Source organism: Bemisia tabaci, chromosome 10 (genome assembly GCF_918797505.1).
Source record: "Bemisia tabaci chromosome 10, PGI_BMITA_v3".
In the NCBI taxonomy this organism is placed as follows: domain Eukaryota; kingdom Metazoa; phylum Arthropoda; class Insecta; order Hemiptera; family Aleyrodidae; genus Bemisia; species Bemisia tabaci.
The window spans coordinates 12,096,293-12,115,601 of record NC_092802.1 but is presented as its reverse complement, the minus strand read 5'-3'; the positions used below and the strand labels follow the sequence as shown (position 1 = coordinate 12,115,601).

General features: G+C 40.3%; 1 protein-coding gene across 2 annotated transcripts in view; it reads right to left on the bottom strand.

Annotated features, from left to right (window-relative positions):
• Positions 1 to 19,309, bottom strand: part of LOC109044655 (gamma-aminobutyric acid receptor alpha-like) — a 164,974-nt gene that overhangs the window by 75,997 nt on the left and 69,668 nt on the right. For both annotated transcript variants that reach the window (XM_072305092.1, XM_072305091.1), the window contains exon 6: positions 4,231 to 4,313. In XM_072305092.1, coding sequence (XP_072161193.1) covers positions 4,231 to 4,313 — 83 coding nt within the window. The remainder of the gene's footprint in view (positions 1 to 4,230; positions 4,314 to 19,309) is intronic.

Genomic DNA, 19,309 nt, shown 5'->3' with positions numbered 1-19,309 from the left:
TATGATACCTGCCCAGGAGAAGTTGTTTTTGTACTAAAATAGAGTAGCTCTCTAACTGAAAACTCCTAAATTGTCGTGCCAAGGAAGAACGCCGTATGAGCTTTCAGACGTTGCCAACTTTCTTTCGATAAAAACAGAATTTACTGGAAAAATTGTAAATATTTTCGGACTATTCTTTTCAGACAATTTTGTACGAAATTCAATCTAAAATATTTGAAAATTTCAAGGAAAAATATGAGTAAATTGCGTCAAAAATACATGTTTTAATAAGAAAAATTTGGCAACTCTAGAATGTTCATACGGCGTTCTTCCATAGAACGACAGTAAAGGACATATTATATCAAATTTAGACGGATGCGGCTGTACTTTAATACCATCTAAAGGGCAAAAATGGCTAAACCCACGTTTTTGTTAGATCACCGCATAAAAACCTCCCCTCCGAAATAAAACGGGATCCTCATTTTTTTTACAAGTCGGGCACTTTTTGAAGCGAACAGTTCCACGAAGGAATGGAAAATTAATCCGGAAAAAAGACCTGCGACCTATTTCGTTTCACTCAATCAAAACATCACACTTTTCCAAGTTTTCCTGCATGCTTAGTCAACACGGTGAACGCACATCAAAAATTACGAGTGGAAATGCGACGCGAGGCGTCTGTTTCCGCAAATATTCACCCCTTCCTCTCCCCACGTCCCCCTCACGCCCCAACTTGGCTGATCTGTTCCATCCAGTGCACATATCAGCCCCCTCCCATGCGACCACCAAGTCGCGAATGTCATGACACATAAATACGCGCGTCGTAAAGGGAATGCACTGAGTAGATATGACCCCGAAAATAGGATGACTTGCAGCTATCACGACCTCAGCTGTAAAATTTTGTCAATGAGGCCCAAAACCTCGGTAAAGGAGATGTTTTATGTGTGAGGAATTTGCGATTTGATTGTTGATTCTTATGTAAAAGTTGGCGAGAAACACGATTGTGCCACTGGTTCTCTCTGAAATCAACTCCCAAGCTCAAAAAAACCTCTCAAGTTGAGGCCAAAATGGAGGGAATATCCCACGCTATCCTGAGAGTCCACTTCTACATCAAGACAAACTCTCCATGCAAAGATAGAGAGCAAATACATTAGCAGTAATGCCGTGTTTTCAGTTTTGGAGTCCCCAAATAAAGTGGCAGCCCTGTCAATGTATTTGTTCAATATCTTTGCATGGAGAGTTTGATTTGATGTAGAGGTGGACTCTCAGGATAGCGTGGGATATCCCCTCCATTTTGGCCTCAACTTGAGAGCTTTTTTTGAGCTTGGGAGTTGATTTCAGCGAAAACCAGTGGCACCGTCGTGTTTCTCGTGAACTTTTACGCAAGAATCCATGGTCAAATCGCAAATTCCTCGCACATGCAACATCTCCATTGTGAATATTTTTCTCCAAAATTTGCATACACTTTTATTCGGGATTTACCCTGATACATCTGAAAGTATTTACGGAAAAATATGCACAACCTCCCTCGAAAATACATGTTTATCCGGGCAAATTTGGCAACACTCGATTGCCCATACGGCGTTCTTCCTCAGCACGACAGCGTGGGCGCTCAACATTCCAAGAAATACGCAACTACACTCATGTTCATGGATGCATTCACACAATCATCTTTAATCGTCATCAAACATTTCGGCGGAGCTCTGAATAAAATTCTCATCGGCTTAAGTGAAAGATGCAAATTCCACCCGAGATTTTCTGAGTGCAACCCCCCCCCCCCCCCCACCGATTCGGCTTTGTTTGAGAATTTTCATCTCAAAAGTAAGATCCGGTCCGAGCAAACCACAAACAAATCTGCAATGCGGGACTAGCTTCGATGCCAAGTGTAATTATGAGTACGGTCAAGTCTACGGAGCTTATTAGCCGCGAATCTTGGGATTGCTATATGGACTACATTTTTCAAAAAGAAACCACTTTTTCCGGCTCATTTGGACGTATTTCTGCCGAAAGGAACCAGAGACGGGTGGAAACGAAGAAGTGCGCTTCGTAGTTCGTCGCTCCTCTGACGTAAGAAGCGTATCTCGAATTTCACGTGAGCCCTGTTCTCCGTATGATCCTATGCTTTCCGGGGCTCATGCGGAATGGAGATGTTGCTTGTGTGAGGAATTTGCGATTTGACTGTTGATTGTTATGTAAAAGTTCGCAAGAAACACGATGGTGCCACCGGTTTCCTCTGAAATCATCTCCCAAGCTTGAAAAAAGCTCTCAAGTTGAGGCCAAAATGGAGGGGATATCCCACGCTACCCTGAGAGTCCACCTCTACATCAAGACAAACTCTCCATGCAAAGATAGGGAGCAAATACATTGACAGGGCTGCCACTTTATTTGGGGACTCCAAAACTGGAAACACGGCATTACTGCTAATGTATTTGCTCTCTATCTTTGCATGGAGAGTTTGTCTTGATGTAGAAGTGGACTCTCAGGATAGCGTGGGATATTCCCTCCATTTTGGCCTCAACTTGAGAGGTTTTTTCGAGCTTGGGAGTTGATTTCAGAGAGAACCAGTGGCACAATCGTGTTTCTCGCAAACTTTTACATAAGAATCAACAGTCAAATCGCAAATTCCTCACACATGCGACGTCTCAAATAGAGATACTCCCTTACGTCAGAGGAGCCACGAGTTGAGGGTTGTACGGCCGCGCTGAGGAAAACCGCCGTATGAATATTCGAGAGTTGCAAAATTTCCTTCACTAAAATGTTAATTTTTAAGGAAATGTATGAATAATTTCCCCTGAAATTTTCAGGAACTTTGAGTGGTATCGCGAACATAATTATCAGAAAAATTGGAAGAAAAATATTCATAAGTTTACCGGGCGAGTCGTGTTTTATCTGAGGAAATTTGGCAACGCCTGAAGGTTCATACGACGTTCTTCCTTAGCGCGGCATCGTAAGAGTGGATGTGAATTACAAAGCGCCGGTGACGTCAGCGGCGACGACCGGGCTTGACGAGCTCATTGTTGCCACATTATCTCATTAGTCCGTGGTTGGGATCATTTTGTTCAATTAATAATTTTCAAGCACGATTTGGCGACCGCGAAGAAAATAAAAGAAGTTAGCGTCTCGATAGAAAGAGAAATCTCGATACCCGCCACCGAAACGGCCAAGTTGGAAACTCACCCACGGTTTCATTAGAACGCGGCGGGAGAAGGGGGGAGGGATAGGGGCTCAAGGGGTTTTTTGGGGGCAAGGCGAGGGGGGAGGGGGGGATGAAACCGCCGAGCGACCATCAAATCACAAACTCGAAACGGATAATCGTGGGCTCACCGCAACTTACTCGCTCGCTCTTGTCGACGGATGTCCTGCCGGAATAATTAACGCTCGCCTTCCGTTGTGTTGTCAAATTTCGAGGAAAATACGCCTAAATTGTTGCAATCTGCCCGGTGTGCTGAGCAGAATCGGCAACGTTGTGTCAATTTTGGATGCATGCGTGAGATGACCGGCGTCTTGCGTTATGGTTTTCAAAGTTATGGGAATCGGTCTTCGTCAAAGAGATGCCATGATCTTGTACTGCCATGCTGAGGAAGAACGCCGTATGAGCCTTCAGGCGTTGCCAAATTGCCTTCGGTAAAACACGATTCCCCTGGTAAACTTATGAATATTTTTTTCCCAAGTTTTCAGGGAATATTCTCTGTATTTCGATCTAAAGTACCTGAAAATTTCAAGGGAAAATATTCATAATTTTTCTCATAAATAAACATTTTATCAAAGGAAATTTGGCAACTCTCGAATGTCATACTGCGTTCTTCCTTAGCACGGCAGTGTAGCTCCTCTCACGAAAGAGCGTAACTACATTTCAATATTGCCGAATGCCCCCTAGCAAATTGCATGTTAATCAGGAGAATCCTGCACATTTCTAACTGAAAATATCACTGATTGCCCCTCAGATTCCATGCAAATATATTATAAAATTTGGATAAAAATTGCACGGGTACATTTTTTCTAAATAAATTAATTTTTTGAATCAATTCGGCAACCTTGGAATGGAGTTGCGTTCCTTCATTCGGCAGACGAAAAACTCAAAAAGACCATACCACTCCTGCGAAGCTCATAACGGATGTTTTTTTTTTTGAACTTTCTCTATGCGTTAGTTTTTCAACTTCCTCGCTTGATATTTCTTTATTTATATCACCAACCTCCCTCATTCAGGAAAACTTTATAAGTATAAGACTTTTAGTAAATTAAACATAAACTTACAGCTTCCAAATTTTAGAGGGCATCTTTGAATATCCATTGGAAAATTTTGTAGATTCATTGGGCAGGCAGCTTTGATTGTCAACCTGAAATCAGAATAATCTAGCGTTACATTTTAAACCTTTAGAGAGGAAAAACGGTATAGCTGCAGAGTTATTAAAAAATAATGGAAAGTTATAAACAGACATGGGTGTCTAGGTCAAAACAACCCGTCTCAGATTGCATAGACTTGGCGGGTTAGCTACAGCACGCTGGAAAAAAAAACAAATTGGATCTAGAGTACAGACTCTTAAAAACATCGACAAGAAAAAGTACTCTTGATTCAATCAAAATCTAGCTCAAATCAAGAACCTAGCCTCTTAATTTAAGCGGATTTCGGTTTGATTCAAGCAAAAATCCGATTGAATCAAGATTATTTTTTCTTGTCAATGTTTTCAAGAGTCTGGAGTCTAGATCCAATGTGTTTTTTTTCCAGTGCATTTTATAACTTTCCAAGAGCCCACGCTAGACATTTGAGCGTCAAACCGAGAACAATGTACTGTCGCGTGTATTTTTCATGATCCTGTATGTATACACGGTTATTGAAGCAGTAGGTCCTTCTGTTCGGTTTCCACCAAATGTATGAAGATTTCCTCAATTATTTTTTGAGAATTTTGCGAGTCTCGTATCCTGCGATTTCTAACGAGCCGATGACCTGAAAAAGTCGCCTTTTAGATTGATATCGGAACGTTCATTTATGTAAGCCAAGTTTCATCTTAAGCGTCCTAGAAAGAAGAGTGAAAAAAGAATGGAAGCAACGATAACCACTCATTGAAACGAAGGTTCCTAGAAAAATATCGAGCGGACTTTTCTACTTTCCGAAGGAATCGGAAGATGAATGTAATTCTGTGGAATTTTCTTAGAAAGGAGAAAGTGACGTTAATTGTGTACATTAGAAATGGTCAACTCAAACTTTACATTACGGGAAATATCTAACTTAACGTAGCAATGTTGCCAGATTGTGTGAAACAACCTGAATATTTTGCATTGAGTTGTTTAGGAAATGTGTTGAATTAACAAGAAAATCTGGCAAAAATGCAACAAAAGTTGGAGGGTGTTAACTAGAATCAGCCTGACTTTATTTCATCTTGCCAGAGGTTCTTCCGTATTTTATTTTTTAACAGAAGTAAGGAGCAACGTAACACCTTAAACTTTTTCATTTTTTCAGAGCCAGCCGTTTCGCGGTCTAGCACTACTAGCGTTACTCTTGCGATTTTTTATTACATAGCGTATAAGATATAAACAACATTCTCAGAACATTTCAAGGCGAAAGTGTTGCTTGTTATCTCGAAGAAAAATAAAATTGTACATTAAATGAGGCAATGTATTTACGCAGTCAGGCTGATTCCAGCCAATGTCATCCAATTGACGATCAAAACGGTGTTCTCCGTTGTGATCTAATTATTTTTCTGTTCCCCTCATTGTAACTACTTACGAGCTTGACAACATTTCAAAAGCAAAATTCATCTCACGACTGAAAATCTGTCATCATGAAACATCATGTTTGAGGCGTTAGGCACGGAAAAGGCATTGCATTTCTTGGTTGCGGTGTTTCCAAATCTACAGGACAGTTTTTATTTTAGAGAGGAAACTATTGGGTAAATTTTCAGAAAATTTTCGTTCTTAGCACATTTCAAAATCCTAACAAGAATTCTGTAGAATTTTCAACGAGCTCCATTAATTTGCAGCCTTAACTATCATGAATGAAACGTTAACGGAGATTCTGAAAACCGCAACCAAGGAATGCCCTTTTTGCACCCAGCGTTTTGATTTGATTCAAGTAGGCAGTGATTTTTGAGTGAGCGGGATTTTGATCGGCATTCGCGGGAGATGCTATTTTCTTCTTCGTAGGTGAATTGAAAAAGAAGAGGATATGTCCAGAAATGGGCGGGCAGAGCACAGAAAAATAGAAACAGAATACTGCACAGACCATGGTCTTCAGCATAGAAAAATAGAAATGAAATTTGTTTATTGGGAAGAGGCGACGGGGACGTCCCGTGAAGGGTTGGCGGCAGGGCGTTGACGAAGAGATGTTGCGGTGTCAGTTGCCCGATAACCTCTGGGAAGACAGGCATATGTGGCGTTTGGGGGTCGTAGAACGCCAGAGTGCGTTGTAAAGCGACTTTAATAATAATAATAAATTTGTTTAAAGTAGAACATAAATAACTGCCAACTAGGTAAGTTTTGAAGAAATCGTGGCAACAGTTAAACATGCTAAAAAGCTGGAGTTCATTTGAAACACTTATTATTGCATCTTTTGACCGTTTGCCTCGTGATTTCCGCAAATTAATAAGTTCGTGCCCTGCAGATTCCGTGAATTAATTATACCCGGAGACTTTTTCAATTACGCGCAGAGCAACGAGAAGAATAGAAAAGAAGAGAAAAAATGGAAATAGAGGGATACTGTTAAAGTATCTTTCGACAACCGAGGAAGTAGATCCAAAACGCCGAGATATATCACAATGCGAGACAGAATTTTGGCAAATGAAGCTGCATAAATATGAAGTATGGGCTTTTTAATTAAAACTTCCAGACAAACACAGCCGCGGATTAACATTTTGTAGCAAGTGATGCAGCATTCATGAACCAATCGAAAAACCGCAACCAAGGAATGCCCTTTTTGCACCCAGCGTTTTGATTTGATTCAAGTAGGCAGTGATTTTTGAGTGAGCGGGATTTTGATCGGCATTCCCGGGAGATGCTATTTTCTTCTTCGTAGGTGAATTGAAAAAGAAGAGGATATGTCCAGAAATGGGCGGGCAGAGCACAGAAAAATAGAAACAGAATACTGCACAGACCATGGTCTTCAGCATAGAAAAATAGAAATGAAATTTGTTTATTGGGAAGAGGCGACGGGGACGTCCCGTGAAGGGTTGGCGGCAGGGCGTTGACGAAGAGATGTTGCGGTGTCAGTTGCCCGATAACCTCTGGAAGACAGGCATATGTGGCGTTTGGGGTCGTAGAACGCCAGAGTGCGTTGTAAAGCGACTTTAATAATAATAATAAATTTGTTTAAAGTAGAACATAAATAACTGCCAACTAGGTAAGTTTTGAAGAAATCGTGGCAACAGTTAAACATGCTAAAAAGCTGGAGTTCATTTGAAACACTTATTATTGCATCTTTTGACCGTTTGCCTCGTGATTTCCGCAAATTAATAAGTTCGTGCCCTGCAGATTCCGTGAATTAATTATACCCGGAGACTTTTTCAATTACGCGCAGAGCAACGAGAAGAATAGAAAAGAAGAGAAAAAATGGAAATAGAGGGATACTGTTAAAGTATCTTTCGACAACCGAGGAAGTAGATCCAAAACGCCGAGATATATCACAATGCGAGACAGAATTTTGGCAAATGAAGCTGCATAAATATGAAGTATGGGCTTTTTATTTAATACTTCCAGACAAACACAGCCGCGGATTAACATTTGTAGCAAGTGATGCAGCATTCATGAACCAATCTCATTGCCAAATTTCAAAAATTTCCTATTTTTCCTAGAGAAAAAACCAAATCTAAGTTTAAAAATTATTGGTTAAGAAATAACGACGAGTAAATAATAAACGACACATTGACGAATTGTCACCACCCGACCAAAGTAACGCCTAGCGCAAAATTTCCACCATCATTTTACTTTTTTAACAGAGAAATTGTTGGTTGACTTGGTTCGAAAATTTCACTAAATTTTATCAGCAGCACAAAGGAAATTCAGTGAAATTTTCGAAAAGTTTCGTCGAACAATTTCTCTGTGAAAAAGTAAAATGGCGAAGGAAATTTATAAACGTCGCATGGCGCTTGTGATATCACGGAAAAAAAGAGGTAGGGGTGAAGTCCCAACTGTTGGATGATATGGACATTCCCAATTAATTGTGGTAATACCCCAATCAGTGAGTTCAAAAACACACCAACTCGGTAACTCGAAATTACTCAATTTTCATACGAGACGGTCAATTTTTATAAAAGTCATTGAAGTTAGCGGATCTGTTCCAACTTGGACCTTTAAAATGCTCTTAAGTGCTTGTATTTCACCACCAAAAATCTCTTTCTTAGACTAATTTCTTCATTTACTGTTTGGTTTCGTGTGTGTCTTGATTCTTTTCATTTTTCCGAGTTGGTGTGTTGTCGTACTCACTGATTAAATTGTGGTAGTATCCCAATTAATTGTGGTAGTATCCCGATAAATTAGGTTCCTAACCTAATTAATTGTGGTAGTATCCCAATAAATTAGGTTCCTAACCCAAATTTTGCGGTATTACCCCAACTTGAGTTGCGGTATTACCAAAATTAATTGCAAATGTCCATATCATCCAACAAATTTGGGCAGTAGAACAATTTTGGGGGATAACCCCTGACACTTTTTTTCGGTGATACTTTGGCCGGAAGGTGAGGATATCCAGGCGAAATCACACAATATGACTACCAGAAAAAATTATGCTCTGTTCCTTTATTTTTTTAATGCCATTGAAAACTCTACCCAAATTCAAGTCATGAAAAACAAGAGACTTTGAAATTGGAAACATGATACCTGCGGACTTTGCAAATTCCGGTCCTTAAGATTAACAACGTACGTTGAACCTCACATCACAACATGTAACTCAACCCCGTGTTGAGGTTAAGAATTCATGCTATAAACAGTTTAACGTCAGTCTAGAAGATCGAGGCGGCAGATCGTCCCTTGCACTGAGTAACTCTCACGAATTTCACTTTCCAAATTCAGATACAACATAATAGGGTAATACTTCGATTGCAATTCGGAGCGCAAACGCCTTCAATTATTCGGTTATGCAAGACACTTCCACCAAGCACGAATAGTTATCTAACCTGCCCCTGCCAACTCAAGTTATAAGTGAAACTAAGGTGTGCTGGACTGCTGGCTTGCTAAGTAAGAACGTTGTATGAGTCTTCAGCGGTTGTTGGTTTTTCCAGGAAAAATACGACATTTTGGGAAACTGTTCGAAATCTTTATCCCCCGATTTTTTTTATAGAATCTTCCTCGTAATTTGATCTAAAGTGTCTGCAAATTTAAAGGTAAAATATCCATAACTTTTTTAAAAAAAATACATCTTTTCTCGGAAGAAATTTATCAACATTTGAATGCTTATAAGGCGTTTTTTCTTAGCACGGCAGTATGCGTTCCGTATGCCATGGATCATCAAAAAACGACGAAACGCTCTATTCCATTAGTTTCGTTTCAGTTTTAGCGGGAAATTTGAAGTACAATGCCGATTTTGCAATATTCGACCCTTATGGTCCGATTGACTTTAGCCATAGGAAGATTAGACCAATGAGAGTTGAGTTTAAAAATCGGCATTTTCCTACTCGACTTTCATGGGCGTAATCTCCTTCAGATTTCAAAATCCTCGCCAAGGCTAAAACGAGACAACCTAAACGAAGCGCTGCTTGAATGGGGGAAGAGCATCCGACAAGCCAATGTATCTTTCCAAATTAAATCCTCTGTTCAGCCAGCCAGGTTGGCCTAGCGGTCAACGCGTCTGACTCCAGACCTATAGATTCCGGGTTCGAATCCATGTGGTGGCGACAAACTCACTGGAACTGACGAGTGGATCTGCTGAAACAGATTCTACTCGATCTTAATCCCTGAAAATTGGAAAGCCGTAGCCTGGATGTGCCACAATCCCCCTGATGTCTACTGACAATAAAAATAAACTCTGTCTATAGATGATCGTAGATTCCTAATTTTCTAAATGAATAGGAAAAGAAGCCAAATGGACTGCATTTTGCTATTTGGAACTATAAATTCTAGCCCGGTTTAAAAACTACGTAAGTACCATTAGTTTCCCTATGCAGATAAGTGTTTTTTCATATGAGCCAGAATTAATGGTTCCAAATTGCAAAATTCAGGCCAAATAAACTAAACTAAGGAAAAAAAAACAACTACTTCTTGATCAACTTGATGTGCTTATGCAGGTAAATCCAGTGAAGGTTGAGATGGTGGTTGATAAAAGAAATTAAAGTTTTATTTTTCAGGAAGAATGTTGAATCATTTTCACCGAAGCTTAGAGCACAAGAGAGGGTAACAAAATGGTCATAGGGTGAAGAAGTGACCGCAATATTTCTGTAATGAAACGACTTGTTGAAACTCCTCCTCACCACTAAATCCTTGTAAGTCTACATTAATGACAGGAAGCGTCCCCGAGGGTGCTCAGAGTTCAAAAGTTTATACCGCGCAGCCTCGTAAAATAGTCGCCCTGGGTGATGAAAAAAAGAGCTACGTTGGTGCACAAAAAGTCTTTCCGCGAAAATTGAGAGGAGTAGGGTGCTCGTAGATGCTGACTCCTGCTGCTGCCGTGCTAAGGAAGAACGCCGTATGAACCTTCAGGCGTTGCCAAATTTCCTGTGATAAAACCTGAATTTACTAGGAAAATTGAGAATATTTCTTTCCAAAAATTTCAGATGATTTCATACGCAATTTAATCTAAAATATCCGAAAATTTCAAAGAAAAAGGTGCATTAATGTTGTCAAAAATACATGATTTATCAAGGGAAATTTGGCAACTCTCGAATGTTCATACGGCGTTTTTCCTTAGTACGGCAGTTTCTCTTTGTGAGAGCACGTAGCCAACCAGCCAGACGTTTAATGCTGTATCTTCCGATTTTTTTCCACCCAAATTTAGAAAAAAACAAACATCCGATTTGATTGTCCTAACTCATGACTTAGACACTTAAGTACATTTAGTCAAAATTTCGTGTTTATCAGAGTGGTGCGCAACAACCGAAAGCGCCGATTTCTAACCTCAAAACGGCCAAAATGTCTATTTTGGCACCCATTATCACTCCGTGTGAAAAAAGAGAGGTAGGTACATTCGATATTATAGTCCTACCTCATGAGTTACACACTTAAGTACATTTAGTTAAAATATCGTGTCTATCAGAGTGGTGCGCAACACCCACGCACGCAATTTTCTAACCTCAAAACGGCCAAATTGCCCATTTCGGCACACATTACACCGCTCTGCATGGGTTCTGTCCTTCGACCCAGATCAATTTTTTTCAATTTATAGGTGCAAAGAAGTCCAATCATGCCCATATTAACTTCAGGAAAATTATCTGGTGGTCAGGACGCCGCCATCTTGATTTTTTTCAAAATTGAGAAAACCCACGATTAGATTTTTGCAAATATCTCCTGAACGATTCATCTCACGAAAAAAACAAAAAAAAAAACCGCAGAAAAAAGATGAAATCTCCTACCAATGGTTACCAAACTTGATTTAATCCTGTGAAACAGCGGTTTATATGATCTCGTTGATGAGTGTGATCTTTTGATGAGATTTTAAAAAGACCCAAAATTATAGATCCCTCGACGTGACCTCAAATTAATAGTCCAATGCAAGCTGTGTGAGCTGAACACTCTACCCCATCAGTTTTGTACTGATCCTCATTAGAGCACAAAATTTTTGCTCTGATTGAAAATTTTTGAACTTTTTGGGTCGGTCCAACCCCCCCCCCCCCCCCCCCCCGCAAATAGTGTGAGTCTAGCACTACATTGGCCACATTTTTAGGTTTTCTCAGGAGATTTCATCTTTTTTCTGCGGTTTTTTTTTTTGTTTTTTTCGTGAGATGAATCGTTCAGGAGATATTTGCAAAAATCTAATCGTGGGTTTTCTATATATATAAAGTCGCTTTATAACGCACTCTGGCGTTCTACGACACCCAAACGCCACATGTGCCTGTCCTCCCAGAGGTTATCGGGCAACTGACACCGCAACATCTCTTCGTCAACGCCCTGCCGCCAACCCTTTACGGGACGTCCCCGTCGCCTCTTCCCAGGTGGTACCCAATCCAAAACTTGTTTGGGTAACCTCTCCTCCGACATTCTTTGCACATGTCCATACCAGCATAACTGCCTGGACATGACGTCGTACACGATATCTTCTTCAACCTTCATCACCTTCATCACCTGGCGAATTCTCTCATTACGGACACGGTCCCGTCTCGAAATGCCGGCAGATCGCCGCCAAAAATCCATTTCAGTTGCCCTCAACATTTCTTGCGTTCTTTTCGTCAAAGGCCACACTTCACTACCATAGAGCACGATACTTTTAACGATGGCGTCATATATCCGGTGCTTGTTTGCCTTTGAGATGCTCTGATCCCAGAGCACCCCGTTCAGCATCGCGATGGCTCTCCTGCCCTGGATGATCCTGTCCTTAATTGCTCTATCCATCCTTCCATCCTGATCAAGCCAGACACCGAGATACTTGTACTCATCACACTCTTCGCTGAAAGACTTCCACGCACGAGGCATCCAAAAGCTGTTCTCTTAATCTTAGTCTCAGTATCAGACTTGCTTGGATCGAGCTGGTTGTGTGGAGAAGTGAGGTAAGCCCCTTATTCTACAAAAATTGCTTTGATTTTTCGTCAGTGATGAACGACTGAGGCTTTGGCAGAGAAGCTCTTCTCCTGTAGCGGACTTCAAATCCTCGCAGATTCGGCGGGAGCGTCGAGCACCTCGGCGCGTTCAAACGGCTCGCGTTCGGCCGCACATAGTCCGATTTTGTTGCGGTTTGTTTTGTTGAACTCAAAATATCCTAAGGAAGATTTTGAGCCCAAGTTTTTTAAAATTGGTCCATTTTTATGGATTTTAGAGAGGGGGGGATACTTACTTATTGAACGCCCCTCGTAACTATTTTAATTCATGTCATTTTGAGATGCCAATTTTTTCCGTTCGTCTTCAAGTCAAGTACAGCTTTGGAGTATTTTTTCCGAATATTTATCTCAACAATTGATGGGCAAAAATGCGTAACGGGTGTGACACGTTACGGGTGTGACCAATGAGAAGAGGCTTCAGTTATGCAGATGTTGCCTCACTTCTCACCATTTTTTCTACGGTTATCACAAGAAATACACTCATAAGCATAATTAGAGGTTATGTATACATCTAATAAGAGAGAGATAGCCAACTTTTTTGCCATGTTTCAGTATTTAAAGTGAATACACCTTATCTCAAAAGGACTTCAAATAGAACTCGTTGAACTCTCTCCGATTTGATTGAAATAATTTCACTTTACTATAGGCGCAGACCTACCGTGCCAGGATTTTTTTTTTGGTTAATTTGGGCCATGCGAGGTCTAGGACTGCGGGGACGAAAGGGGAATCTTGGGTTACCCGAAGAAAAGCCCTGGGACGGTAAGTCTGGGCCACCTTGTAGAAAAATGTAGTTTTGGCATGTTCTACATTAAAATGTGTCAAACTGTTGATTGATTTACTGATTAGGATTGCCTACAATAAGAGTATGAGAAGAAAAGTAAGTTTTTTAACTTTCAAACTCTATCAGAAATGATGGACCTCAGAGAGACAATCTGTCACACCCGTTACGTCACACCTGTTACGCAAACTTTCCCATTTTTCAAGGAAAGAAAAACAGATAATCGAAAACGGATAATCGGCAGTTGAAGCAAAAATCCTTGGCTTCATCATATAATTTAATCAGATTTTTACATTCATAAAATTCGCTGAGTTTCCACTTTACACTCACTGAGGAAAAACTCACTTCCAAAATCGGTCACACCCGTTACGCATGCCTTTTAATTTTTTCTGAGGAATGGAACAAAGTAAAAACAATTTCTGATAAACTGAAATGATCTATAAAAAAAGTTCTTTCTGCTGCTGCAGATAATTTTTTAATTAAACCCCAAGAAAGATTTTAAATTCTTGTTTAAAGTTAAATTGTTGTCACACCCGTTACAATGGAATGACCCATCTACGTCTAACTTTGAAATGCTAGAAACAATAGAAAAACTCTTCCCAAATCATGGCCCTACAATATGGACTCAAAAATGTAAACAAAATAACAACATATAAAATAACGGAAGTTCGCAACGAGAGACCATACAACTACCTGAGAGAGTTAACACCATCCTTCGTTTAAATAATTTCTCTTGACCAAAAAAAAAAAAAAAAAAAAAAAAAAAAAAAAAAAAAAAAAAAAAAAAAAAAAAAAAAAAATAATAAACATTATCCTTTCCTACGGATTACTACCTCTGGAAAGCCACTAAATACCTCAAAAAAGGCGAACTCCTTTAATTGCCTCCCTTAAAAAACCTGACGGTAAATTGACCGAAAGCCACCAAATATCGAGCTGGCGAACTCCGGAAACCGTTCCAATCTCAGTACAGTCTAGATACTTTTATTTTCCCTCTGGTTTTCAAAACCATCAAAAAATTCGTCTACCTCTGGTCACACAGTCACACCAGTCAGTATTAAGTCTTGTAACCTTTTTTCTTCATACAATTGTTAACTTTTCTACTAATTATTTTCACCAACTTTTTACACCTTCTTTTACAACTTTTTATACCTTGTCTCTACTTATCATTGTTAACTTTTGTACATTATTTTTCACCATTTGGTGTCGACTAATCTCTACAGTAATCCATTGCGAACTCTCCTGTGCTATTTTCCACAGCATTTCAGTCCGTAGCGTTTAATGAATCCATCCTTGTGTATGTTTGACGTCTCGGTATCAACGATTATTTTTCCATGGGATTGTGTACGTTGGTAATTTTCTTCCAAAATTTGATTCTTCAATCCCTTTTTCTGAACCTCTCCTTTCCCGTGCAAGGTCGAACTCATCCTATCCCGCGAAATGTCGCGTGTGACTTTTCTCAGCTTTTCATCCAGTTTTCCACTTCCCTCATAAGTTTTCCTCTGGGTTGGCAACTGCGCTTGGCTCAGAGAAGTCGTGTTCATCTCTGCTCCCAGTTGATTAACCTTAAACCGTGTTTTCGATTGGTAAACAATCTTAAATTGGGTATCAATCGATTCAGTTTTTCAAGTGTGTTCGTTCCAGAGAACTTTTGAACTTTTATAGAGTCCCTAGGGATTGAATCAGTGCAAAGTTTGGTGTCAGTGAAGTGGCCTAGTGAGTGTTGCGTAACTGACAGTTACCACCTTAGCCACTCACTCACCAAATTTTTCGAACTTGCGCATGCGCAATTAAAAGGAGTTTCGGCAACCATGTAGATGATTAGAATCTATGCATTAGATTTCAGCTGTGATTCGAAGCGTGTCATTGCGCATGAACAAAATGAGAATCCAAAACTAAAGCCTATATCAATTACTTAATCTAGAGTACGAATAATCAACATTATAGATCTGTAGCGCCCGTATTGCATTGCTCGCGCATTTTTTCACCGCGCTGGGCAATTTCTCAATTTCTCAATCAAGGATTATCACCTGTACACGCCGCACCGCGTCGCACCGCCGCCCGCCACCGTGCACCGCGTAGTAACTACTTGCACTACTTGTTGTGTCCGCGCAACAGCGTACTGTAATGAAGGAGTGTTCTACCCATAAGCGCATTAATTGTAACATCTGTAAATGCACTTTGCATAGAGTTACGGACTGCCTCAAGGATCATTGCTTCAAAATCAGGATCACCTAAATCAACGTTTTAAAAGAACACACACGTAAACAAGCGCTAATGCAAAGCGCAGAGAAGAACGCCGCCGGGACCTCTCGGGAATCCACAGGAGACCATTCGAAAGAAGATATGTTTTCCTCTGATCATTAGTGATGCTCGATTTGTTCACTTTTCAGCTTCATCATAAATTATTAACTTCATCCTCTAGCCATTAGCGATTATCACAGACTTGGAAGTGATAGCTACACAGATCACAGTCAGAATCACGCGTGGCCTTGTTGTCTCATCACCTGTGACGTCAGCGAGTATATATGAAAGAAAGGGCTGCCCGTTTTTCGTGGTCCGTTCCACCTGCGATCCGTGGGGTCTCTGCGTAAGCCATCTTGCTCCGTTGGCTTTTCTGACACTGGGAGAAAAAACACATTGGATCCACAGTCCAGACTCTTAAAAACATCGACAAGAAAAAATACTCTTGATTCAATCGGATTTTTGCTTAAATCAAGAACCAAGCCTCTTAATTTGAGCGGATTTCCTTTTGATTTAAGCAAAAATCTGATCGAATCAAGAGTATTTTTTCTTTTCAATGTTTTCAAGAGTCTAGACTCTAGATCTAATGTGTTTTTTTTTTCAGTGCAAGCGTGCATGACTATTCTATTTTATGTTTCAAATTCATCGGATACGAGTTTTCGTGAGCGTGGGGAGAGAGAGACCAACTCTTGAGTTTAAGAGCTGATCACGTTTTGTAAACTTTAAAGATGCACAAATTTATCACAAGACGAATAACGCACGATTGATGGAGAAAGCGAAATACACTTCAAAAACACTGGAAAGCCATAAGCGTTACGAAGAGAGTCTACGATTTGGGGCGACCAGAGAGAGATGCGACGTAAAGCTCGTGCGATTCACGTTCGCAAAAGGACCTCGATTCTGGGCTAGTAGAGGCTTTTAAAGCCTCTGTTACATCATCGATCACGCTTAGATTTGTAGAGCTACGCTCCTATTGGACCATTCTACTCGGCTGTCTCTAATCTGGTCGATCAAGCTATCATCATTAAGAGTTTGGATGCGGAGATAAAAGGGACGAATAGACTAACAGCGTGTGTTTGAATTGAATATGAATTAAAATATGAATTTGGAACCAAATTGAAACCTAATAACAAACAAAACAAAAAAAAAAAATAACAAAAGATGACAAAATTAGAATAAAGGAATCACGCGATATTATTTGTGATTTTAAATGACTCCATGGTGCGACGATGTATTCCACGTTATTTGGGATATTCGTAAGGGTGCAAAAACGGTCATACGACCGTGCAAATCACCACCATGCGTTTGGTATTTTTAATATCAAATCTTAAAAGCACCGCCAAACAAAATAAATAAAATAAAAAATAAAAATAACAGTTCAATTTGCACGAAGACTATAAATAGAGTATACAGTACAATTAGGAACAATAAATTTTGGTCAAGTTCAAAAACAACGTGCATACCTTTAGTTTCCCTTCGCACCTACGTGTTTATACGGACGAACCAGAATTTGCAGTTCCTAATCGAAAAATGTAGCCCTAATGGTACCAAATGACCTGAAAATTGGTAGAAACTGTCACCAATCAGATATTAAACATCATAAGTGAACGCTGCCGTGCTAAGGAAGAACGCCGTATGAACATTCGAGAGTTGTCAAATTGCCCCGGATAAAATATGTATTTTTGAAGGAAATTTTGCGTATTTTTCTGTGAAATTTTCAGACGTTTGAGATAGAATTGCGAACAAAATTGTCTGAAAAAATTGAGGAAAAATATTCACAATTTTCGTAGTAAAATAGGCTATTATTGTAGAAAATATGGCAACGTCTGAAGCAGGCCCGCCACAAGGGGGGGGATACTGGGTCCCTGGTACCGGGGCCCGGCCCCCCCCCCCGGAGGGGGCCCGTGTTACCCGTGAAAAACCACTACGAATTCACATGCAACCCTTGTTTCGTAAGAAAAAGTGAAAAATTTACCCTAAAAATTTCGCAAAAGGTGAATAGATTTTCAGAAACACGCTGGGGCACTGTAGAATTCTTCTTAAATTTTCAAAGAAGTATACTTCTTGGAAAATTTCTATCTATTTTCAAGATGTTCATGGCAGAGGGATATTTTTAGTAACTGCGTTTCATTTTCTTCCGTCGTCAGATGCTAAGAGTCTCCAGTCTGGGCATCCTCGACTTCAATGGCTCATGGCTCAACTCCCTTGCCATAGACAAACGAAGGGGGTGTCCAGGGGATCCTGGCCCTCTTAGAACTGAAAATAGTATCATATGCCCCCCCCCCCCCAAAAAAAAAAAAATAAATAAAAATTTTCCAGATGTTTTGAATGCAACAATTCGCAAGTATTTTGTGCTGAAAGTAGAAAAAAAAAACATAATTATTCCGCAGAAATTGATGGAAAAATTCTTTATGGAAGCTTCAAAATGCGTCCGATTAGTCGTATAAATTCTAAAATTTCTCGGGGAATGCCCATCGGACCCCCCCCCCCCCCCTCCGTGCTTGGGGCCCGGACCTTAAAACTGGTACCAGAGCCCGAGATGGGATGTGGCGGGCCTGGTCTGAAGGCTCATACGGCGTTCTTCCTTAGCACGGCAGAATGGGAGGCGGCTGTCACGCGGCTTGTAACTCACCATCAGATTTCTTCTCATTTTGGCCACATTCTGCAATTGGAAGCTGTAAATTCTGACTCAGTTTAGAAACAACGTATGTATAATTAATTTTCCGGTGCACATAAGTGGTTTAACGGATGCAGCAGGAATGGTAGTTCCTAATTGCAAAATTTAGTCCATTTCTTCTTCCTCTAAGCGAAATGACCAGTGGCGTGGCGCGAATGATCGATCATCGATATTTCCCCATTTGAAGCTATGGTAAAGAATCGATTATTAAGGTATTCGCTACGAACACCCTGTCTATCGATCCCTTCCCATAGGTTTAAATGGCAAATCAATCGATTTATCGAAAAACACGCTCACTGGAAATGACCCGCGCTCAAAATTACAACAAACGGACGCGCTCAGCGGCGTGGCGTGCTTTGCGATATATCCATTGATCTACCATTTAAACCTTTGGAAAAGGATCGATCTAAGTGTATTCGCAGCGAGCACCCTGAAAATCGATTTTTTACCACAGCTCAAATGGAGAAATATCGATAATCGATCATTCACGCCTTGACGCGCTCAATCTACTGTTCGATTGAAATCGAACTTTTCTTGCAAAGAGTCACTACCTTTCCTAATCACCGCTTCTCTTCCCTCATCTGCAATTTACAGGGACTTAATAGAAGCCTTTGATTGGTCGAAAAAGCGAGCGAAAGCGCATAATCCAATTTAGATTACCGCTGAGAATTAAAGACGGAGCTGAATCGGTACTGAATACTGCCGTGCCGAAGAAGAACGCCGTATGAACATTCGAGAGTTGCCAGATTTCCCCTCGATACTATGCTCATTTTTGAGGATAGTTTTGTCCATTTTTCCTTGAAATTTTCAGGACTTTTCGGTGGAATTGCGAGCAAAATTATGTGTATACGTGGATGATATTCATAATTTTACCAGGAAATTCGTGTATTATCAAAGGAGCTTATCCGAGCTTTGTGGCGATTAGGCGTCGTAAAGCGCCAAAGAGCGCTGTAAAAGCTACTCATA